The sequence below is a fragment of the Ammospiza caudacuta genome, chromosome 13 (genome assembly GCF_027887145.1).
Source record: "Ammospiza caudacuta isolate bAmmCau1 chromosome 13, bAmmCau1.pri, whole genome shotgun sequence".
Lineage (NCBI taxonomy): Eukaryota > Metazoa > Chordata > Aves > Passeriformes > Passerellidae > Ammospiza > Ammospiza caudacuta.
The window spans coordinates 21,416,160-21,437,330 of NC_080605.1; the positions used below are offsets into that span (position 1 = coordinate 21,416,160).

General features: G+C 63.0%; 6 protein-coding genes across 8 annotated transcripts; 2 read left to right on the top strand and 4 right to left on the bottom strand.

Moving 5' to 3' along the window:
* Positions 1-596: 596 nt before the first annotated feature.
* On the top strand, positions 597-4,299 carry VPS4A (vacuolar protein sorting 4 homolog A). The gene is made up of 11 exons (XM_058813512.1): positions 597-721; positions 1,037-1,148; positions 1,222-1,369; positions 1,483-1,544; positions 1,792-1,911; positions 2,001-2,157; positions 2,796-2,944; positions 3,043-3,124; positions 3,199-3,418; positions 3,507-3,647; positions 3,922-4,299. The coding sequence occupies exons 1-11, from the start codon at positions 701-703 to the stop codon at positions 4,021-4,023; spliced, it is 1,314 nt and encodes a 437-aa protein (XP_058669495.1). The 5' UTR covers positions 597-700; the 3' UTR covers positions 4,024-4,299.
* Positions 4,300-4,864: 565 nt separating this feature from the next.
* Positions 4,865-5,739, bottom strand: PDF (peptide deformylase, mitochondrial). Its single transcript, XM_058813360.1, has 2 exons — positions 5,190-5,739; positions 4,865-5,022 (listed from the first exon to the last, which is right to left on the bottom strand). Exons 1-2 carry the CDS (start codon positions 5,737-5,739, stop codon positions 4,865-4,867), a joined length of 708 nt encoding a protein of 235 aa, XP_058669343.1.
* Positions 5,740-5,836: 97 nt separating this feature from the next.
* Positions 5,837-9,097, bottom strand: COG8 (component of oligomeric golgi complex 8). Its single transcript, XM_058813657.1, has 5 exons — positions 8,784-9,097; positions 8,397-8,604; positions 7,461-8,279; positions 6,618-6,786; positions 5,837-6,471 (listed from the first exon to the last, which is right to left on the bottom strand). Exons 1-5 carry the CDS (start codon positions 9,095-9,097, stop codon positions 6,236-6,238), a joined length of 1,746 nt encoding a protein of 581 aa, XP_058669640.1. The 3' UTR covers positions 5,837-6,235.
* A 75-nt stretch (positions 9,098-9,172) lies between these two features.
* NIP7 (nucleolar pre-rRNA processing protein NIP7) lies at positions 9,173-10,853 on the top strand. The gene is made up of 5 exons (XM_058813740.1): positions 9,173-9,269; positions 9,504-9,590; positions 9,704-9,842; positions 10,311-10,451; positions 10,528-10,853. The coding sequence occupies exons 1-5, from the start codon at positions 9,214-9,216 to the stop codon at positions 10,645-10,647; spliced, it is 543 nt and encodes a 180-aa protein (XP_058669723.1). The 5' UTR covers positions 9,173-9,213; the 3' UTR covers positions 10,648-10,853.
* A 505-nt stretch (positions 10,854-11,358) lies between these two features.
* Positions 11,359-13,036, bottom strand: TMED6 (transmembrane p24 trafficking protein 6). The gene is made up of 4 exons (XM_058813781.1): positions 12,839-13,036; positions 12,013-12,139; positions 11,718-11,869; positions 11,359-11,583 (listed from the first exon to the last, which is right to left on the bottom strand). The coding sequence occupies exons 1-4, from the start codon at positions 13,034-13,036 to the stop codon at positions 11,359-11,361; spliced, it is 702 nt and encodes a 233-aa protein (XP_058669764.1).
* A 573-nt stretch (positions 13,037-13,609) lies between these two features.
* Positions 13,610-18,977, bottom strand: TERF2 (telomeric repeat binding factor 2). 3 transcript variants are annotated; one of them, XM_058813552.1, is made up of 10 exons: positions 18,751-18,977; positions 18,559-18,654; positions 18,148-18,278; positions 17,863-17,949; positions 17,197-17,343; positions 16,562-17,040; positions 15,747-16,133; positions 15,190-15,275; positions 14,886-14,935; positions 13,610-14,491 (listed from the first exon to the last, which is right to left on the bottom strand). In XM_058813552.1, the coding sequence occupies exons 1-10, from the start codon at positions 18,965-18,967 to the stop codon at positions 14,333-14,335; spliced, it is 1,839 nt and encodes a 612-aa protein (XP_058669535.1). In that variant the 5' UTR covers positions 18,968-18,977; the 3' UTR covers positions 13,610-14,332. The 3 variants fall into 3 exon arrangements, with proteins under 3 accessions (XP_058669535.1, XP_058669536.1, XP_058669537.1); XM_058813553.1 differs by having other exon boundaries at positions 17,197-17,340; positions 18,751-18,974; XM_058813554.1 differs by having other exon boundaries at positions 15,747-15,977; positions 18,751-18,974.
* Positions 18,978-21,171: the final 2,194 nt, after the last annotated feature.

Sequence of the window (21,171 nt, forward strand, 5' to 3'; positions counted from 1 at the left end):
ACACACCTGCAGTGTGTGTGCAAATACCGTGCAAATACCGTGCACACAGGGGTGTGCACCTGGGCACGCACACACACGTGAAGATGTAAACACACACAGACATGAAAATACACACAAACACACACACACACACATGTGAACATGTAAACACACACACAGATATACAAACACATGCACAAACACGCGTGAACACTCATGAACACGCACACAAACCCACATAAATACTCATGAATATGCACACAAACACAGACATATGAGAACATGTAAACACATAGAGAAGACATGCACAAACACACACAAACACACGTGGACACTCACGAACACGCACACAAACACACAAACCCGCACGAACACTCACGAACACACACAAACACATGCAAACACTCATGAACGAACACACACAACCCCCCCACCCACTTTCACGTGTTTGTGGGGAGTTCCCGCGCACTCCGAGTCCCCGGGGCGGGGCCTCAATGGGCGTGCCCATGTCAGACCACGCCCACACGAATACATAAACAGATTTGGGCGCGGTCTCATCGAACCACGCCCCTCGGTGGGCGTGACTCCCCGCGCGCACCGGGCGCTCCTCGGTGCAGGTTGCGGTGCCGCCAGCAGGGGGCGCGCTGCCGGGCGCAGCCGCAGTCGCTGCCGCCGCCGCCGCCGTCCCGGGGCCGCCGGAGCGGCCGCACCGAGCGATGCGATGACAACGTCCACCCTGCAGGTACCGACCGCGGGCACCGGCACGGGGCTGGGGCTCCGGCCGCGCCGACACCGCGCCCCCTTCCCGCGGGGCTCCGCTCGGCCCAGCGGACAGGCCTCACCGGGGCCCGGCGCCGTGCCGGCCGGGGAAAGGCCTCACCCGGCCCCGGTGCCGGGCCCCGCTGAGGTCGCCCGGCCGTGCTGAGCTCCGGTGCCGGCGCGGAGGGCAGGGAGGTGGGCGCGGCGGAAGAGCCGCGGTGCGGGCGGGCCCGGCCCGGCCCCTGGCGGCGGGGAGGGCCCCGGCGGGCCCGGTGCTCACGGCGCTCCCCCCGCGCAGAAAGCCATCGACCTGGTCACCAAAGCCACCGAGGAGGACAGGGCCAAGAACTACGAGGAGGCGCTGCGGCTGTACCAGCACGCCGTGGAGTACTTCCTGCACGCCATCAAATGTGAGGCACGGCGGCGGGGGCGCGGGGGCTCCGGCGCTCGGGCGGCTCCGGTAACGCCCGCGGCTCCCCGCAGATGAGGCTCACAGCGACAAGGCCAAGGAGAGCATCCGAGCCAAGTGCGTGCAGTACCTGGACCGCGCCGAGAAGCTGAAGGAGTACCTGCGGGGCAAGGACCGGCACGGCAAGAGGCCTGTCAGGGAAGCACAGAATGACAACAAGGGGTGCGTGCGGGACGGGGGGGGCGAGGGATCCCCGGTCTGGCCACGGAGCTGGCAGGACCCTCCTTGCCACACCAGTGCCAGTCCTGCTCCTGAACCCTGTCCCCTGTCCCCAGGAGTGACAGTGACAGCGAGGGCGAGAACCCTGAGAAGAAGAAGTTGCAGGAGCAGCTGATGGGTGAGAGAGGCTGTGATGGGCTCGATGCTCTGGGGTTAGGAGGGATTCACCGACAGCCCTGTCTGGGGCGGCTGTGGGGAGGGGAACAGGCTGTGGGACTGGGGCCCAGGGTGCGTTCCTGTGGGCTGCTCACCCCAAACAGCTGCTGTGCTGAGGGAAGGCAGGATTGGGGGTGTGGGACTCTGGCTCTCACTGCTCTCTGTGCTCATGTCTGTGGGGCCGTGTCAGCAGAGTCACACCCTCACAGGTGCCATCATGATGGAGAAGCCCAACGTGCGGTGGAGCGACGTGGCCGGGCTGGAGGGAGCCAAGGAAGCCCTGAAGGAGGCCGTGATCCTGCCCATCAAGTTCCCACACCTGTTCACAGGTGAGGCCGTGGGGGTGGGAAGGGGCCGTGCAGGAGGTGACCCCTCTGTGGGTGACCCCAGCACGGGGCTGACGCGGTCTGTGCCGCAGGGAAGCGCACGCCCTGGCGCGGGATCCTGCTCTTTGGGCCGCCTGGCACCGGCAAGTCCTACCTGGCCAAGGCTGTGGCCACCGAGGCCAACAACTCCACCTTTTTCTCTGTGTCCTCCTCTGACCTGACATCGAAATGGCTGGGGGAGAGTGAGAAGTAAGTTGGCAGCAGGGACATGGCACAGCCTGGCTCCTGGTGCTCCGACAGCCAGGGTACAGAAGGGATCACCAGCTCAGGGAACCCCAATAACGGGGCTGTTAAAGAAATGGGAGCTGGTGCCTTCAGTGAGGGGGTCTGAGCAAAGCAGTCCCTGAGCCTCTTCCTCACAGCCTGTGTCCCCTCATCTTTTCAGACCTCTCAGTCCAACAGTGACTTTAAACTGGGGTCTTATAACATTTAACTGGATTCTGTCTCCTTGTGTTAATTAACTGCTCTCATGCTCCATCTTGGGGCAGCTTTGGGGCCCTCCAGAGTTGCAGCTCTTACCTGAAGGTTTCCCATCTGAGGGAAGGGGAGCAAGCTTTGAGCAGAGCCCACTCCTGCCAAGCTGTGAGCAAGTCATAATTAAACTTAACTCTACATTATTAATTTCTGATACCCTGTAATTAGATTTACTTTAATCCCCCGCAGGGTCCCAGGGGGGAGCACAGTCCCTTGAAGGGCTGCACAGTCCCTGGTGTGGCACTCCCCTTGCTGCCAGCGTGGGGTTCTCAGAATGGGAGGAACGTGGGGCTGCCCTGGTGCTGCTGAGGAGGGTCTCTGAGCAGGGACCCCATCCCCTGCTCTGTTCCCAGGCTGGTGAAGAACCTGTTTGAGCTGGCGAGGCAGCACAAGCCCTCCATCATCTTCATCGATGAGGTGGACTCGCTGTGCGGCTCCCGCAACGAGAACGAGAGCGAGGCGGCGCGGCGCATCAAGACCGAGTTCCTGGTGCAGATGCAGGGTGGGTGCCTGTGCCAGGGATGGGTGGGAGCAGGACAAGGCAGGCAGCACCTGGGGACTCAGAATCCCTGGAGATTGTTCTGAGCCGTCTGCCTGCAGGTGTGGGGAACAGCAGCGACGGGATCCTGGTGCTGGGTGCCACCAACATCCCCTGGGTGCTGGACTCGGCCATCAGGAGAAGGTGAGCCCCACACGCAGCCCCTGTGGCAGCCCCCCAGCAGGGCTGGAACCGGGGCTCACCCCTCGTGCCCCCAGGTTCGAGAAGAGGATCTACATCCCCCTGCCCGAGGAGGCGGCGCGGGCGCAGATGTTCCGGCTGCACCTGGGGAACACCCCGCACTCCCTGACGGACGCCAACATCCAGGAGCTGGCCCGCAAGACCGACGGCTACTCGGGGGCCGACATCAGCATCATCGTCAGGGACGCCCTGATGCAGCCCGTGCGCAAGGTGCAGTCGGCCACGCACTTCAAGAAGGTCAGTGGGGGTCGTCCCGGGCAGGGGAGGGCACTGTGGCCGCTGTCCCCACCCCAGCTCTGTGCCACGTGGCGCTGGCTCCGTGCAGGTCCGTGGTCCCTCCCGCACCACCCCCGGTGCTATCGTGGATGATCTCCTGACGCCGTGCTCGCCCGGGGACGCTGGGGCCAACGAGATGACCTGGATGGAGGTGCCCAGTGACAAGCTGATGGAGCCTGTTGTCTGCATGGTAAGTGTCCCCTCTGTGGCTTTGGCCTGGCCACTTCCCTGCTCATCCTCCAAGCCAAGGGCCAGGCAGGGCTGTGGCTCCTGGGGTGGACACAAACCCCCAGTTTACCCTCCCAGAAGAGGGCTGGGTGACAGGAAAGGGCCTTGGGTCTGCCAGGCAGCTCCTACCTGCGGTCAGCGCTGCTGCCATGGGGCAAAGGTGCCTCACTGCCATGGGGGTCCCTGTCCCATGGCCTCGCCTGGTCTGAGCCATGTCCCACCCACCTGTGTTGCAGTCAGACATGCTGCGCTCGCTGGCCACCACCCGCCCCACCGTCAATGCCGAGGATCTCCTCAAAGTGAAGAAATTCACGGAGGACTTTGGACAGGAAGGTTGAGGGGGGGCACGGGGGCTGTGGGGCTGGGGCAGCTCAGGCCCTGCTGTGCCCCCTCCCCGGTGCCAAACCGCCTGGTGTTCTCTCACTCCTGCCCCACTGCACTGCGGGACACGGCCCGGGGCTCACACTACGGGGGTGGGTCTGAGCATGGCCTGGGCAGCCGGGGCCCTCCTGGCTGCGCTCCACTCTTCTTCCTGCTCTTTTTTATTTTTTAACTTAATGCTGCTTTGGGTTCTGTCTTGTTTATATGAAAATAAAAACAATCTGAGTGCTTCAGCCAGTGCCCGGTCACTCCCCAAAGCTCTGCCCACACCAGGGGGCTCAGCCCAGCCCCACCTCCTGTTCCCCAAAATGCAATGACCCTGAGCCTCTCTCTGTCCCCAGGGGGTGGGGGTCCCTCGCACTCCAGCCTTCCCAGACAGGGATTTGTGCCTCCAGGGAGCTACTTGGATGGAGCAGCCACCAGCTGATGGCACCCAGCTGCCCACAGCCCATGTCCTGCTGTGCAGCCCCTGGGCTCCCCTCAGCCTCCCTGCCCCCCAGCCCCGTCCTGGTGCCCTCTGTGCTGTGCCCATGCTGTGCCCATGAGCCCCAAACAAACCCCAGAGGGAAGGATGGAAGGATCCCCTGTTTGCCCCTCCCCTGCAGAGCCTTGGCAGCAGGATGTTCCTAGACCCACAAGGAATTCGCGGTGCCCAGGGCAGTGTGGGCAGGACCCCGGCTGCCTCCCCGTGCCCACCCGGGGCAGGAAGGGCCGGAGCCAGGCTGAGGCCACAGGTCTGTATTGGCTGCAATAAAGCTCAGTGGGAGCCCCCAGAGCCGCGCTGGTTTTTGCCCAGGCTCAGTCCAGCAGCTCCATCCAGCCCACGTTGGTGAAGGTGCGGCTGTCCATGCGGTCGATGAAGAGGATCCCATCCAGGTGGTCCATCTCGTGCTGGACGATCCGGGCGGCCCAGCCCGACGCCTCCCAGCTCACCGGCACCCCCAGCTCGTCCACGCCTGCACCCGTAGCGGTGTGTTGGGGGTGATTAGGGGAAAAAGGGGGCACCCGTGTGAGAGTGGGGGGAGATGTGAGAGAACAGGGAACCCATCAGAGAATTAAGGGACTCGTGTGAGGGAGGGGCAGGTGCGGGATCCCACCCGGGACAAGGCGGGTCGGTCCGTACCGGTGACATGGACGGCCCAGTGCCGCGGGACGTAGGCGGAGAAGCCGTGGACGCTGGCGCAGCCCTCGGGGCCGGTGACGAGGCGGGTGTCCAGGACGCGGATGGCGGGGTTGACGAGGACGCGGAGCGGGAAGGGCTCGATGCGGTGCGCCTGGCGCAGCGCCGGCGGGTACCGGGCGCAGCGTGCGGGCGGCAGCTCCGCGGCGAACACCCTGAGCGGCACCCCGAGCTGCGGAGCGCTCAGCCCCAGGCACGGCCGGCCCCGCAGCCCTGCCGCCAGCGCCGCCGCCAGCCGCCGCAGCTCGGGGCCGCCCAGCTGCTCCGGGGACACGGCGGCGGCGGCGCCGCGCAGCACCGGGGCTCCCACCTGCACCGGGGCGGCGAACGGCGGCACGGGAGGGCCCAGCACCCGGCGCCGCAGCGCCCGCCAGTAGGAGCGCTCCCGCCGGTCCCAGCCCGCCGCGTGTCCGCAGGCGCGGGCCGGGAGCAGCGGGAGTCCCGGCAGGGCCCGTCCCGGCAGGGCCCGTCCCGCCGCCGCCGCCGCCGCCATGGCGCACCGCGTGCGCGCGCACCCGCGCCGCCGCAGCGCCCCCTGGCGGCCCCGGGCCGCTCCCGCGGGGACACGGGCGGGCAACCGCAGCCCCGCTACCCCGTGAGCACCGGGACACCCGGCAGCGCAGCCCCGCTAGCCTGTGAGCACCGGGACACCCGGCAGCGCAGCCCCGCTAGCCTGTGAGCACCGGGACACCCGGCAGCGCAGCCCCGCTACCCCGTGGGCTCCGGGACACCCGGCAGCGCAGCCCCGCTACCCCGTGAGCACCGGGACACCCGGCAGCGCAGCCCCGCTACCCTGCGAGCACCGGGACACCCGGCAGCGCAGCCCCGCTACCCCGTGAGCACCGGGACACCCGGCAGCGCAGCCCCGCTAGCCTGTGAGCACCGGGACACCCGGCAGCGCAGCCCTGCTACCCCGTGGGCTCCGGGACACCCGGCAGCGCAGCCCTGCTACCCCCGCGGCCACCGGGGCACCCGGCAGCGCAGCCCCGCTACCCCGTGGGCTCCGGGACACCCGGCAGCGCAGCCTCCCCGGAGGGGCTCTCCCCGGGCTCGGTAGGCACAGTGGGCACGGCCGTGTGTTCCCCCTCCGGGTCCGGGACAGTCTCCGTGGGCGGCTCCTCCTCGCTCGGTGCCGGTGGAAGGAGGAAAGCCAGCGGCTCCCTGAGAGCGGCCACGTCGATGCGGCCCAGGCGGCCGAAACGCTGCAGCTGCGTGGGGGGGACACCTTGGGGATGGGGAGAGAGGGGTCAGGGGCTCTGCGGGCAACGAGACCCCACAGAGGGGGCAAGAGCAGGACAGGGCCCACTCAGTGCCAGGGGGAAGCCATGGGTGAGCTTCCCCTGCAAGGAAAACCAAACCCTGAGATCTCACCCAGTGCCTGTGCAAGCTGTGCTGGAGGGAAAAGCACCTGGAGGCAGCGGTTCAGGTAAGGCAGCAGGTCCTCCAGGAAGGCTGTGCAAAACTGGGTAAAGAGCTCCTGCTCCCGCCCGCTGAAAGCTGCCTCCTCAGCACGGTGGAAAGCCAGGATGGTTTTGGTCACCTGGGGAGAGAGAGAGGCAGATGGGTCACCTGATGACAGCCATTTGCCCAGGTGGGTAAGAAGGCTGATGGCACCTGGCTTGTACCAGCAGCAGCGTGGCCACAGGCCCAGAGAAGCGCCCATCTTCCTGTGCTGGGCATTGGTGATGCCACACCTGGAATCCTGGGGTCAGTTCTGGGACACTAAGATACACGTTGTGGGGCTGGAGTGTATCCACGGAAGGGAATGGAGCTGGAAAAGGAGCTGAAGCACAAGGAGAAGCAGGGGGGGGTTACCATGGAGAAAAAGAGGCTTGAGAGGGACCTTCTCACCCTCCACTACTCCCTGACAGAAGGGGCAGCCGGGGTGGGGCTGGGCTCTGCTCCCAAAGAACAAAGGATTGCACAAGAAGAAATAGCCTCAAGTTGTGCTACAGGAAGTTTAAGCTGGATATGAGGAAAATTTCTTCAGGGGAAGAGCTGTCCAGCCCTGGCACAGAGCAGTGGTAGAATCCCCATTCCTGGGGAGATTTAGCAGCTGCGTGGATGTGGCACTTGAGGACATGGGTTAGGGGTGGACTTGGCAGCGCAGGGGGAGTGGTTGGACTGGATGATCTCAGAGCTTTCCCAGCCCACGCAGAACAAACCCAGCCCATGATCTTCCAGGACAAGTCCCAGTTCCCTCCCCAGACTCACCTCACCAAGGGCACTGTCCAGGCAGGCGGTGACGTCTTGTGCCAGGGCGATGGGGCAGCACAACCGCAGGTCATTGAAGGCCACGAGGAGCCCGTTGAGGAAGCAGGCAAGGGGTGGGAAGTCCAGCAGCACCATGGGGGGCTGCAGCGTTCCAGGCTGGGCTGTGGGCACCGGCACTCCCGCCCCGCCGCCCAGCACGGCCGGAGCCGAGATCAGCGTGTAGGAATTCATCTCCTCCCGGAATTTCTCCACCGCCTCCTCCACCGCCTTGCTGAAGGCGTCGGCGGCCACGCGCTGGAAGAGGGGGGCCAGCTGCCCGCGGAAATCCACGCCCACCCTGCTGAAGGACAGCCCGAAGTACATGCACTGCCCCAGCAGCGAGTCCAGCCGGCCGCCCACGCCGCGCTCCAGGTCGCGCCGCAGGGTGCGCAGGAACTCGGAGACCTTCTGCAGCACCCAGCTGTGGAAGATGGCCCCCTCGCCCGGCGCCGCCGCCTCAGCCGGCACCAGCGGCTCCTCGTCCGAGAAGATGGCGCGGTACTGGGTGACGACGTCGAACAGGTGCACGCGGCACGCCTCGATGGTCTTGGTGACGTGCACGTAGGGGTCGTGGTCGGGGATGGAGGCCTGCATGGAGCGCAGCCAGGCGTCCCGCGCCTGCAGGAACTTGACGCGCAGCTCGGCCTCGGTGAGCACGTCCATGCGGCGCAGGAAGCCGATGACGCGCAGGCAGGCGGGCAGCGCGATGTTGGTGCGCAGCTGCTGGATCAGCTGGTTCAGCATCAGCTGCGCCGACTGGCGCACCTCGTCCACGATGCCCTGGGGAACACAGAGCCTTCAGGCAGGTACAGGCACGGGGCAGCATGGGGGTCACCTGGATCACAGGGTGGGACAACACCGGGTTCAGTCACAGGGCACAGATAGTGCCAGGCTCACCTGGATAACGGGGATGCTGCTGTGCTTCCTCTCCAGCCTGCGCACGTAGGCCGTGAGCTCCAGCGCCTCCTCGTAGTAGCCGTTCCGGACACAGGTGTCCATGAGCTGCGGGATCTCCAGGATCTCCAGGATCTCCGTGTGCCGGTTCAGCGTCAGGCTGTTCATGCGCCGGCTGCAGGCGATGGCCTCGGCATCGCGCATGAAGGTCCTGCGGGCCGGGGTGGCATCAGCAGAGAGCCCTCCCTGCAGCGGGTGGGTCCCCGCACCCTGCCATCCATACCGGCCGCTCCCGGTCGGCCCGACCCTCAGTGGGCTCCGCACCTTTCGCTCCCCAGCCCAGCCCCGGCCCTTGCCCGCCGCTCCCCGTGCCCGGTGCCCGTCCCGTACCGGCAGGCCTCCTGCAGCGCGGGCAGCCGCTCCAGCAGGCTGCCGAGGCGGCTCTCGATGCCGCCGAAGCCGCGGCCGGCGCGGCCGGTACACTCGGCGGAGCGGATGAAGGCTCGGTAGTGCTCGAAGGCGAGGCGGCGCGTCTCGGCCCCGACCCGCTCCCGCTCCGCCGCCAACCGCGCCGGCTCCCGGCCCAGCTCCGCCAGCCCCAGCGCCGCCAGCTCCGACACATAAGCGGCGAGCTCGGGGCCGCCGGGCGCCGCCGGGCCGCGCAGCCAGGCCAGCAGCCGCGCCTCCTCCGCCGCCGCCGCCATCGCCGCCGCCGCCGCGTCACCTCCGGGCCCGCCGGTTCCGGGTTCGTCACTTCCGCTACCGCCGGTTCCGGTCCGGTCACTTCCGGCCGGGCAGCCCCGCGTGTGCGGCGCGGGAGATGCGGCCGCTCACGGAGGCGGAGACGCGGGCGGTGTTCGAGAAGCTCGGGAAATAGTGAGGGGCCGGCACCGAGGGGATCGGGAGGGCTGGGCCGGCGGGATGCGGGGATCGGGCACAGGGACAGCATGGGCACCGGGAGGACTGGGCCGGCTGGATCCCGGGGAAGGAGGAGACCAGGGGGACCAAGGGGGTAATGGTACCGGGGATCGGGCGGGGGACCGGGAGGGCCGGGTCCTGGCGGTACCGCGGCAGGAGGGGCCGGGCCGGGCTCACGGGTCTGTCCTGCAGCATCGGGGAGAACATCCAGCTGCTGGTGGACCGGCCCGATGGCACCTACTGCTTCCGCCTGCACCGGGACCGCGTCTACTACCTGAGGTGAGTGCCGGGAGGGCAGGGAACGGGGCGGCCCCGGGGCGGCCCGGCCGAGCCTGGAATTGCCCCACTCCCGGTGCGGCCCGGCCGAGCCCAGCACTGCCCCGCTCCCGCAGTGAGAAGCTGCTGAAGCTGGCGGCCAGCGTGCCCCGGGAGAGCCTGGTGGCCCCGGGCACCTGCTTCGGGAAGTTCACCAAGTCCCAGAAGTTCCGGCTCAGCGTCACGGCCCTGGACTACCTCGCGCCCTACGCCAAGGTGGGTCCCGGCCCCGAGTGGCCCTCGCAGCCCCACGGCCCCTCAGAGCCCCGAGCGGCCATCACATCCCTCACAGCCCCACGGCCCCTCACAGCTCCACGGCCCTCAGAGCCCCGAGCGGCCATCACATCCCTCACAGCCCCACGGCCCCTCACAGCCCCACGGCCCTCAGAGCCCCGAGCGGCCATCACATCCCTCACAGCCCCATGGCCCCTCACAGCCCCACGGCCCTCAGAGCCCCGAGCGGCCATCACATCCCTCACAGCCCCATGGCCCCTCACAACCCCACAGCCGCAAGCAGCCCCTCACAGCCTCATGGCCCCTCGCAGCCCCACGGCCCTCAGAGCGGCCATCACATCCCTCACAGCCCCATGGCCCCTCACAACCCCACAGCCGCGAGCAGCCCCTCACAGCCCCACGGCCCCTGCCCACCCTGCGGCCCCTCACAGCCCTGCCCCTCTCCCGCAGTACAAGGTGTGGGTGAAGCCGGGCTCTGAGCAGTCCTTCCTCTATGGGAACCACGTGCTGAAGTCGGGGCTGGGCCGCATCACGGAGAGCACGGCGCAGTACCAGGGTGTGGTGGTGTACTCCATGGCTGACGTCCCGCTGGTGAGTGCCCAGGCCCTGCCAGGGCTGAGGGGGGATAGGGGATGGGGACCCTCCCTCACGTCCCCTTCACCCCCAGGGCTTCGGGGTGGCTGCCAAGTCCACGCAGGAGTGCCGCAAGGTTGACCCCCTGGCCATCGTGGTGTTCCACCAAGCTGACGTTGGGGAGTACGTGCGGAACGAGGACACGCTGACATGAGGGACCCTCGGGGACCCCCAGGGACCCTTGTGCTCTGTCTGTGAGTGTTCTGGGCTGGCACCGACTGCGTCCTGCACCGTGGGTGTGGGAAGCCCACCCAGAGTGGGAGGGAAGTGTGGGGAGCTGCCAGCACAGAGCCCCAGAGCCCTCAGGGGCTGCCTCCAGTGCGGGAGGACGGGCCCTGGCCCCAGCCTTGTCACATAAAGCCTGATCCTTTTTTCAGTGCCTGTTGTCTGGTGTGGAGGTTCGGGGGGAGTCAGTCCTTGTTCCTCCTGTGGGGAATGTGACACACTGGGGTGTGTTTGGGGGGATTGATGAGGTTGGGGGGAGCCTCAGAGGGAGGATGAGCTTCCAGGGGAGGGAGGGAGGGAGGGACCAGCAGCTTTTAGTTTCACAGAGGCTGGATGGCTTTAGCAGGCAGTAGTTGCTCCCCGGCCTCTGCCAGGGGTTCCTTTATTGGGAGTCTGGTAGAAAAAGCCCCTTAAGACACCAACAGTGGGTAGGGATGTGACAAACCCACACAGCTCGCAGAACTCAGGTGACAGCATGGCCTTTGACTTTTCTCGGGGTGATGCCAGGGCTAGAGCTGAGGCAGGAGCAAGGGGAACTCTCCAGCCTCCTCCTGGAAGCAGAATCCAGCCTCTGCTCCTACTCTGTGGTGGGACAGTGGCAGCCAGGTCACCTGGCTCTGCAGGGCATCCCTGCCCTGCTCTAGCACCTCTGGCTGCCCGAGGTTTGGGCATGGAAGAGGTGCTTGAGGAAGCAAAGCTGCAGCACCCCGGACAGGACAATGACACAGCTCTGGGCCATGGACCACCAGTTGATGTAGTTGTAGTTGGACTCCAGGAGGAAGGAGTCAGCCCATTTCCTCATCCGGGCAAAGTTGTAGAAGCGCCACATGTGGAAGGTGTGCATGTGCAGCTTCTGGATGCTCGCCTGCAGGAGAGGCAGAGCCGTGCTCAGAGCTGCCCCAGGGGCTCAGTGCTGCACTCAGTGCTGCACTCAGCCCGAGCAAAGGCCCTGCTCAGGACATGCCCAGCCCTGCTCTGCTGGGACACCCTGACCCTCACCCCAATTGCCTCCAGGGTGTCGTTCAGCTCCTTCTTTTCTGCTGGCTGCTTGTGCTCCATGTTGAAGTCATCGTAGTACACACCAAAGTTGAGATACACCTGCATTAAGCCAAAGTGGTTCTGGTGGTTGTCCAGGCAGAGCTGGTAGAAACCTGCAGAGGGAAGGGGGTTGTTGGTCCCTGGTGGAAGGGCCCCAGGCAGACACATCCCGAGTGCTCAGCCCCCCAGGAGCAGTGGGTGCTCTGGGGAGCCCTGGCTGGGCAGGCTCAGAGCTGCTGCAGGGGTTGGGGCTCACCCGTGTCCTTGGTGAGGAAGTTGATCTGTCCTCGCACGTCCTGGGACACTCCCAGCTGGAAGCCATTGGGGTCACTCGCTGTCACCAGGATGCTCCTGCTGTTCCCAATCCCCGTCACCCGCTGGACCTGGAGGCAGGGGACACCCGAGGGGGATTTGTGGGTCCTGTTGCGTGGGGATGGAGCTGTGCCAAGCCCTGAGGACGTGTTCCTGTGGGGCTGCACAGAGCTGGGGGAAAGCTGCCGCTGCCAGGCACAGCCATACCCTGGCTCTCCTTCAGGCAGCCCAGTGTAAACAGGAGATGAAAGGGCTGGAGTTTCCCTGTGGGAAGGGGACAGAGCTCAGGGACACACCGTGCCAGGCTGTGCCACAGCCTCTGGCCAGGCAGTGGAGGGCAGAGCTTCCAACAGTGCCAGAGCTCCCAGCACCTCTTCATGAGCTTAAATCAGGTAGTTTCAAAAATGCATGGGATTGATGAGGGATAGGGATTAGGGTGGTTATATTGGGAAGATATTCTTTCTTGAGGTGAGAGTGGGGAGACTCTGGCACAGGGTGCTCAGAGCAGCTGTGGCTGTCCCATCCCTGCAACTGTCAACCCTCAGGTTGGACAGGGCTTGGAGCAATCTGGAAAAATGGAAGGTGTCCCTGCCCATGGCAGGGGATGGAAGGAAATGAGCTTTAGGATCCCTCCAACCCAAACAGTTCCGTGATACTGCCTTAAGAAAGGCACAGTCCCTGAGGTGCCACAGGAGCAGCACGGGGTGGATCCAGCCCAGCCTTCCCCTGGCTGTGTCAGCGATGTCCCAGGCCACGTCCCCAGCACCCACCTCGTAGCTGAAGAAGAAGTTTCCTCCCTGGTGTGAGAACTGCCAGAAGCACTCGGCGGTGCCGGCGGGGACGACGATGGCGAAGTCGTAGCGGTCGGCGCCGCGGAACAGCGGCTCCTGGCTGGAGCCACCGCTCAGGGGCTCTGTCCTGGGGCAGCCAGCGGGGCCCAGCAGAGCCAGGAGCAGCAGCAGCAGCATCCTCCTGCTCCCCGGGCTGCAGCACTGGCTCCCCACGCAGAGCAGGGCAGTGTGAGGCACGGGGTAATCATTAACCACAGCACGGCCGCCGTGGCCCAGGGTGATCTGAGAGCTGCAGCTCCGACACCTGCACTGCCAGGGCAAGAACAGGACACAGCTCCTGCCAATGGGGCACCACCAACTGGCACTGCCCCTCGCTGCCCCACATCTCTGACTGGTGCTCCTGCTGCCCACAGCTCTCCAGGGAAGGGATTTATGGAAGGGGAGGAAAATGCGTGGCCACAGCCAGGGGACAAGGGACACTCAGTGCAGCACCTGCAGCTGAAGGACAGAGGGGCAAGCAGCTGGTCCTAGACAAGACTTCTCCCAGCCCTGGCTTTGCTGGACAGCAGCCAAGAGAAACTTAAAACTAAATTTAGCAAGTGCCCCCGTATCACACCTGACCTAACCCAGAAACTCCTGGTTCCCATGTGCACCAGCATGTCACAGCTCCAGGGCAGTGCTGCTTCTGCCCCAGCATTTCCACCCACAAGGCAGAAATTCACACTTTCACAACTCTTGAACAAGAGTGTGTTCTTAAACAAGAAAGGAGCTTTATTTTACAAATGACCGTTCCACCTTTGGCACTTGAAGGCAGGAACATGTGGCACCCTTGGAGCTCACACACAGCAATGGTATTACCAGGAAAAGTCCAAAGAAAACATGACCAAAGTCAGACAAAACTAAAAATTTCAGCATGGAAACAGCAAATAGATCCAAGTACTGAAACACAAAGTAATTTTAGCTTTTTTAAGCCTCAGAGCTGGAAGGAAGGAATTTCTCCTCACATGTTAGCCCCCCATTAATGGGGAAAAAACAAACCCAACAAATAGATCCTCTTGCCTGGATCTCTTCTCCACAGAAGTGCTGGGACTCAGTGCTGCCTGTTCCACAAGGGAGTGATGGCAAACAGGTGAAACAAGTGATTCAGTGAACAGACAACAAACTCAAAAAAGGTCACCTATGAGATCATCCTCACACCTGAGCAGAGCAGACAGCTGGGATTCATTCCAGAGGCTGCAGTGGCCAGGTGGACAAAAGTCTCAATCTAGATTCATGCTGGGAGGCTGCACAGCCCCTGCCATGTGCAGCACGCTGATCTCTGCAGAGCCAGCTGGAGCACAAAGCTCCTGGTTCCTCTCTGTCATGGTTCTGCTGTCAGAGGGACTTCCCACACTGGCACAGACTGCACCCTGGGCCAGCTTCCAAAACACAAACTGAGGTCCAAAAACCAAAAGAAAGTCCTGTGGCTCCAACTCAGAGCATTCCCAGTTTCTTCATGGTCCGCCAGCGGTCCTTGATCATCACAGAGGTGCGGTTCCTGAAGGGGAACTTGAGGCAGATGGTTTTCCACCTCCCTTCCCCATACTTCTTCACCCCTTCCTTGATCCACTCGCTCTCCTCCATGGTCCATTTCTGCAAAGAGCAAGGAAGCGGCTGTGTGGCAGAGCCTGCTGCCCTCATCACCCGTGCCAGGAGCAGCAGGGAGGGCACACAGGTCCTGGCAGCTCACACAACACCCCAGCGCTGCAGATGTGCAGCAGCTGCCTTCCCAGGGACCAGGAGAGGTCCTGGTGGCACCAACGTGGGACCTGCTCCTGGCTAACAGCTGCCAGATGTGTGTCCCTCACCTGAACAACCTCTCAGCATGAGGGAACTTGGCAAACCTTGCTTTAACCAAAGGGACATGAGGCACATTCCCAGTGCCCTGCAGGCAGGACAGGCCCAGCTCCAGCCTCTTTTATCATGGAGACTGCAGGGACACTGCCCCACTGCAGGGCCTGCTGCAAGCACCCAAGGCTCCACATACCTGTTTCTTGGAGCCAGAGTTGTTGGAGGCTTTGTTTTTCTCAAATGATGCTGGAAAACAAGGGAGAGAGTTACATTTCCATGATTTGGGAGGTACAGACCTCCCTGAGAGGCTGCCTTGTGCTTATCTGCTGAGCTGTGCAGTCAGAGCACCCTGTGACAGCAATACACCCCAATTCCTTGATGCCAGCCTCCCCACAGGATTTCTGGTTTCAAAATTCAGCCCCCAGGCAGCAGCAGGACCCCTGTGAGTGACCCCCTGCCAGGACTAGCACAGGTAATCCCTGCCAGGGGGACTCTCATACCTGCATTTGCAAAGAGCTCCTCCTCATCACTCCAGCTGTCCTTCTCCTCTGTGCCACAGGAGCTGTTCCACCTTCCTTGGAAGGACCTGAAATCAGGTGAGGGTTTACTTTACTTTACTTCACTGGCTCAGGAAAAGGTGCTTTGGGGAGCAGGTGCAGGGCCACCAAGCAAGCAGAGCCAGCCCCTGGACACTGTATTTCTTAACAGGTGGGAAGCAAGAGAAGGATGGTCCTACAGACTGGCCAGGGATGCTGAAAGTGGGAGAAGTGTGGAAAAACATGTGTTCCTTGTACTGGAATCACCTGCCAGGACCAGCTGCAGCACCTCACTAGCAGCAGGACCTGAACATTTTCTCCTCTTCATTAACCCAGAATTAATTTTAAAGCCAAACATAAGGGCAAGAGAGGGTTTGCTGTGCCCAGTTCCACGTGGGCTGGACGGCAAGGTCAACACTCATCTGGGGACACAGGGCAAGGGTTTGGTGCTCAGGCCACCAACACCAGCAAGACAAGTCTGGGGGCAGAGCAGACAATAGCACACGAGACAGGCTTCATACTTCTCACTCTGGGCAGACAAGGGCTCCTCAGGCACTTTGGGAGCAGGTTTGGAGGCAGAAGAGACCACGTGCTCCTGGGAAGAGTCGGGGCACTCGCTCGACTTGCTGGACGAGCCGTCCAACTCCACGATCAGATTGCTTATGCTGAACAAGTTTTTGATGTTATGGGGTATTTCAGGAGGCTCTGAGGTCTCAGAAGCTTGATTCTCCACTTCTCTGCATCTCTTGGTTCTGTGGGATACAGAAGGAGACAGTTGCTTGGGGGAAGGCAAGTCTGTTTGGTCCAGTTTGGTGAAAAGGGCGTCCGAGTCCCCGGAGTCCGACAGGATCTTGAAAGCTTCTCTCAGAACAGAAATCCCATACGAGGTTACAGCTCCAGGGGGCTGCCTATAAAATAAACACAACCAGGAGGCTTGTAGGGAAACTGCCAAGGGAGCTCTGCTGCCCAGAATGCAGCCTTGCCCTCCACTGGCATCCCCAACTCCTGGCCCTGCAGTGCAAATCCATGGAAGGGGGCATTCCCAACCCTCCAGCACTCCCTCCCACACAGCACAGTGCCCCAGGTGTGGGGAGCACACCTTCCTGCCCTTCCCAGTGCTGCTCCATGAGAGCAGCCACTGCCCCCTCCCTGTCACTGCAGCACTTCCTTCAGCAACTGACCCAAACCACCTCAACACCTTCCCAGGATCCACCTCTGGGCTGGCCTGGGCAGGCATTTGGGGAATTAGGAGCTGCCTGGACACAGGGGATTACCCCTGGGAAGAGACCTTGAGGCCAACTGCATCCACAATCCAGAGCCAGAGCGCTGTGCCCACCTTGGTGATTCCCTGGTGGGCACCCTGGGGGGATCAGGGGCTGCTGCTGGTTCTTTAGCTACTTCCATGGGCTCTGGAGTGCCCTTCAGGATCTCATATGCTGCTGGTAAGTGTTCAGGTGTTGCTGCTGGGTCAGTGGCTACTTCCATAGGTTCCACAGCTGTTGCAGAGCCACCGGCTTCTTCCATCATCTCTGGAGCTGCTGCCCTTTTTGCTGGGCTGGCAGCTCCCTCCAGGTCTTCTGCTGCTCCTGCAAGCTCTGGAGCTCTGGCTGGGCCCTCTGCCCTTGCCAAGGCCTCTAGAGAGTTGGTTGGGCCCTCTGCCCTTGCCAAGGCCTCTGGAGAGTTGGTTGGGCCCTCTGCCCTGGCTGAGTTCTCTGGAGCTGCTGCCTGGTCCTTCAGCCCATCTGCAGGCTCAGGGGTCCCCAGCGAGGATTTTGCTTTGCCGGCGTGCTCAGAGTCCAAAGTCTTTTTCAATAACTGAAAACAGAGAGAGCACAGCGCATTACAGACACGATTCCTTGTGCTCCCACTCCATTTCATCCCCTCCCAAGGGTGTTCCATGGATGGAACAGTTTGTGTGACCATATGAACCCTTTAGGAAGGGCTGGATTTAGAGGGCTGCAGGTCACGCACCGTCAGCAGCGCCGGCTCCGAGTCGTCCATGTAGCCGCGCAGGAACTCAAAGATGCTCTGCTGGAACTCCTCGTAGGAGAAGTTCTTGACCTTTGGATGAGAGAGATTCTTCTCCCGGATCACAGCCAGCCACTCGTTCCTCTTCTTCTGGAGAAGGATTCATAGGATCAGGTGAGAACACTGGGCAGGGACAGGGCAATCAGTGCCAGCCACAGCGAGGGTGTGGGCAAGGATGGGCCTCTCCTGCTGGGCATTCTCCAGGCACAGCCAGTTAACACTGAGATGAGGCTGGGAAAAGGCCAGGGGAACAGGACAGGAGCAGCAGAACCACCTTATTTCAGGAATTCTCCTTGCCTGCAGTGCCCAAGCTCCCTACTGCCCGCAGGAACAGGAATGGGGACTCCTGCTGCGCCCAGAACCCGTTGGGAACTGAGCTGGAGGCTCATCAAGGGATAAATGGTGATGCTTGGAGGGCTTGTGAGGAAAGCTGAGTGACAGGGGTGACAACCAAGGTGCCAACCCAAACAGGCAGCACTGGGGGACTGAGGGACCAGCACTCCAGCAGGATTGTTTCCACTTTGGCCTTGTCACCCCAAACCTCCCAGGCCACATCTGACCCCCTCTGGACACACTAGCAGCTCCCACTTCATCCCAGCACAGACTCACTTGGTTCCTGGGCTCCTTCCCCATGTGCTTCTTAACGATGTCAGAAGCTTTCTCAAACTCCTTGTTTCTGATACACACAACAACAGCCTGCAGATGAGAACAAGAACAGGACAGACTGAAGCAGGCACAGGAGCAGCTCAGTGCCAGCTCCACTCAGAACTCCCCATCACTGCAGGGAGGAGCTTGCACACAGTGAGGGAACCCCACACGTGAGGCAGCTCCCACCAGCACCCACACGAGACAAAAACTGCACCACGTATTTACTGAGAAACAAAAGGATCTTACAGCTTCCTTCACCATTTTCTGCACGGCCTCCATCGTCCTGTCTGCCACAGAGAACTCCTCACGGATGAAGTCCAGGACCATCATGGCCGACTCCAGGGGGGTCAGCTCTGACTCTTTGTCAAAGGTACAATCTGGAAGAGGCAGGGCAGCACTTTGGAAGCCGAGGCAAAGCAGAGTCACCAGCCCGATGGGTTCGCTGCTCCCCGTCCCCCAAACAGACAGACAGACAGGAGAGCCCCCCCTCACCCGCGGGGACCCGCACGGCCCCAGCCCAGGGCCCGGCTCTGTGCAGGGACAGCTCCGGGAGCGGCGGGCACACGGACATGGAACGGGGGAAGCAGGGGCAGGCTGCACAGAGCAGGAACGGGGCCGCACGGAGCACCGGGGCCGCAGAACGGGCCGGGCACCTACCGAGGTTCTCGCCCTCCTCGACCCGCGACAGCAGCTGCATGATGCGGAGCATCTGCGCCATGTCCGGCTCCCGCTCCAGCGGCCGCACGAGCAGCGCTGTGGGACAAACGGCTGGTCAGGGCTGCGGCCCGCTCCGGGAGCCGCGGGCACCCCCGGGCCCGGCCCAGCCGCTCCCCGCCCGGTCCCGCGCACCCTGCATGATGTCGCGGAACTGGCGGAAATCCCGGTTGCGCCCAGAGCGGTAGGCCTCGATGGCCCGGTGGAAGTAGAACTGCAAGACCCAGCGGTTCACGGTCTTCTCAGGGAGCGCCGCCATCCCGGCTCGGTCAGGCTCGGGGTCGCGGTCGCCCTCGCCGTCCCGGTCCCGCTCCGGGTCCCGCTCCCGCCGCGCCGGGCGTCGCGTCGCCATGCCGCTAGGCCCCAGCGCGCCGGAAGTGACGACACCAACGCGGCACCACGGGACCCTCGGCGCGCCGCCTTATGTAGAGGCCTCCTCGCCTACAGCTCCCGGCGTGCATCGCGCCAACTCCGCCACGCCTACAGCTCCCGGCGTGCACCCCGCCAAAGCCGCCACGCCTACAGCTCCCGGCGTGCACCGCACCAACTCCGCCACGCCTACAGCTCCCGGCGTGCACCGCGCCAATTCAGCCACGCCTACAGCTCCCGGCGTGCCCCGCGCCAAAGCCGCCACGCCTACAGCTCCCGGCGTGCCCCGCGCCAAAGCCGCCGGTTAACGTTGTCGCCGTCTGGCGGCCGGGAGGGGAATGGCGGGTCCCGGCGGGAAGGGCAGCGGGAGCGGCGCGGGCGGAGGCAGAGCCGGGGGCACAGGCGAGGGCACAGGCAGGGGCAGAGTCGGGGGCACAGCCCGGGGGCACAGGCGGGGGCACAGCCGCTCCCTGCGGGCTCGGGGTCGGCCCGCTGCCCGTCCCCCGGCACCCACAGCAGTGAAACGCCCACCTGTAAGTGCTGGGACCCCTGAGCGAATGTGTCACCTGAGCAGGCCTGGCTGTGTTAAACTCGTGTCACCCGCAGCTGGCAGTGCCACCCTGCCAGGGCACGCCTGGGTTTTTGCCTTTTTCTGGAATTCAGAACACCCCCCGCTCTCCTGCGCTCCAGCTCCTGCCGATCCCCCTCACCTGGAACAGCAAACCGGGTCCCTGGGCAGGATTTGGGGGCCTGGCTGTCCCACGGTCACTCGGACCTGGGGTAATGAATTCCAAGTCCTGGCTTCCCAGCGAGCTCCCTAAATCCCAAACAGAACTGGGGCCTGGAGCTGATCCTCGGCATCACGGCGTGGCTCCTCGGCCCAGGGGACATTGCCGACTCTGGCCTGCAGGCTCTCTCACCTGAGGTGGAAAAGCACGTGAAAATTCCTCTGGCATGAGGTGATCTGGGATCCTCCCTTCCCTCTGCCCCAGGCCAGGACAGGAGGAAACACACATGGGAAAAATCCGTGTGTCAGACGGAAAACAGAAAACTGGGAGGGATTTTTATTGGCGAAAAAGGAAGATAAAAATAATAACGTGTGTGAGGCAGAGGGGTCACCTGGGGCGGGGGCTGCCCTGGGGAGCAGGGTGGGAGCGGGACACGCTTGGAATGCCCTGAAGGATGTGACACCCACGGGCAGATCTGCTTCCCATGAGATCCCAAGGTCTCTGCAGGGTTTGGATGGGGCGGTGACGTGACAGATGTCACGAGAGCAGAGCTGGACAAGGTGATAATTCCTGAAGTGTTTCTGGAGTGGGGAGGGCACGGCATTGGCACCCAGTCCAGGCCTCCCTCCCTCACCACTCCAGGGCCTGCCTTAGCCAGCAGTGTGGTAACAGCACCCAGGGCTGGAAAACAGGGCTGGAACAGTGAATTCCAGAGAAAATGCAAAAACGAACCCACTGCTTTGCTCCCTGAATCGTCTCCAATAAACAAAGAGGAAGCAGGGGCGATGGAAGCAGGAGCAGCAGTGGCAGTGCCTCGCTTTCCAGTTTCACTGAGTCCTCCTGCGGCGTCACCATCAGGAAAAGCTTTGGGGTTCCTCGTGCCAAACAAAGCACGGGGCAGGAAGGCACAAACTGCAGCCGTGCCTGTGCACCGGAGCCTCCCCTCACTGATTTATGGCTTTTGATGAAGTGATTACAGATGAAAGAAAATATTCCAGGGAACAGGATCTGCATGTGGCCGTGGTCCCGTGCCTGTCACATCCTTCAGGAGGAGTTAGAGCAGGAAACAGAACAGGAAAAGCACCAGGGCCCCTGCTCAGCAGGCTCTGGGCTGGAGCACCAGGCAGGACAGCAGCTCCCACAGCAGCTGGGGCTGCCCCAGGCCGGGCTGGGAGCCCCTGGGACAGGGGAAGGGTCCCTGCCAGGGCTGGGGGCACTGGGGGAGCTCCAAGGTCCCTTCCAGGACCATTCTGGCCTTAGAAAAGCGGTGGAGAGCCACAGAAAACCAGGGAGCAGTGGAACAGGGGACAAGGGAAATGTGGAGGAGGGTAATGAGATTTCTTTGAAAACCACAGAGAAACCCTACAGGCATGAGGAGTGGAGAGGAGGAAGCACAGAGGCATTTACTAAGAAACCCATGAAGTAGATTACAGAAACTCTGAACCAATCTGAGCAAAGG

Coding starts and splice junctions, on each gene's coding strand:
- VPS4A (XM_058813512.1), top strand. CDS start 701: ATGACAACGTCCACCCTGCAG. Junction 2,945..3,042: donor GTTCCTGGTGCAGATGCAGG/GTGGGTGCCTGT, acceptor GTCTGCCTGCAG/GTGTGGGGAACAGCAGCGAC. Junction 3,648..3,921: donor TGGAGCCTGTTGTCTGCATG/GTAAGTGTCCCC, acceptor CCTGTGTTGCAG/TCAGACATGCTGCGCTCGCT.
- PDF (XM_058813360.1), bottom strand. CDS start 5,739: ATGGCGGCGGCGGCGGCGGCGGGACGGGCCCTGCCGGGACGGGCCCTG. Junction 5,023..5,189: donor CTGGGCCGTCCATGTCACCG/GTACGGACCGAC, acceptor CTACGGGTGCAG/GCGTGGACGAGCTGGGGGTG.
- COG8 (XM_058813657.1), bottom strand. CDS start 9,097: ATGGCGGCGGCGGCGGAGGAGGCGCGGCTGCTGGCCTGGCTGCGCGGC. Junction 8,605..8,783: donor GCGCTGCAGGAGGCCTGCCG/GTACGGGACGGG, acceptor CCCGGCCCGCAG/GACCTTCATGCGCGATGCCG. Junction 8,280..8,396: donor GCAGCATCCCCGTTATCCAG/GTGAGCCTGGCA, acceptor TGTGTTCCCCAG/GGCATCGTGGACGAGGTGCG.
- NIP7 (XM_058813740.1), top strand. CDS start 9,214: ATGCGGCCGCTCACGGAGGCGGAGACGCGGGCGGTGTTCGAGAAGCTC. Junction 9,591..9,703: donor GACCGCGTCTACTACCTGAG/GTGAGTGCCGGG, acceptor CCGCTCCCGCAG/TGAGAAGCTGCTGAAGCTGG. Junction 9,843..10,310: donor ACCTCGCGCCCTACGCCAAG/GTGGGTCCCGGC, acceptor CCTCTCCCGCAG/TACAAGGTGTGGGTGAAGCC.
- TMED6 (XM_058813781.1), bottom strand. CDS start 13,036: ATGCTGCTGCTGCTGCTCCTGGCTCTGCTGGGCCCCGCTGGCTGCCCC. Junction 12,140..12,838: donor ACTTCTTCTTCAGCTACGAG/GTGGGTGCTGGG, acceptor CCCTGCCTCCAG/GTCCAGCGGGTGACGGGGAT. Junction 11,870..12,012: donor CTTCCTCACCAAGGACACGG/GTGAGCCCCAAC, acceptor TTCCCTCTGCAG/GTTTCTACCAGCTCTGCCTG.
- TERF2 (XM_058813552.1), bottom strand. CDS start 18,967: ATGGCGACGCGACGCCCGGCGCGGCGGGAGCGGGACCCGGAGCGGGAC. Junction 17,950..18,147: donor AGAAAATGGTGAAGGAAGCT/GTAAGATCCTTT, acceptor TCTCATCTGCAG/GCTGTTGTTGTGTGTATCAG. Junction 16,134..16,561: donor CCCACCAGGGAATCACCAAG/GTGGGCACAGCG, acceptor TTTATTTTATAG/GCAGCCCCCTGGAGCTGTAA.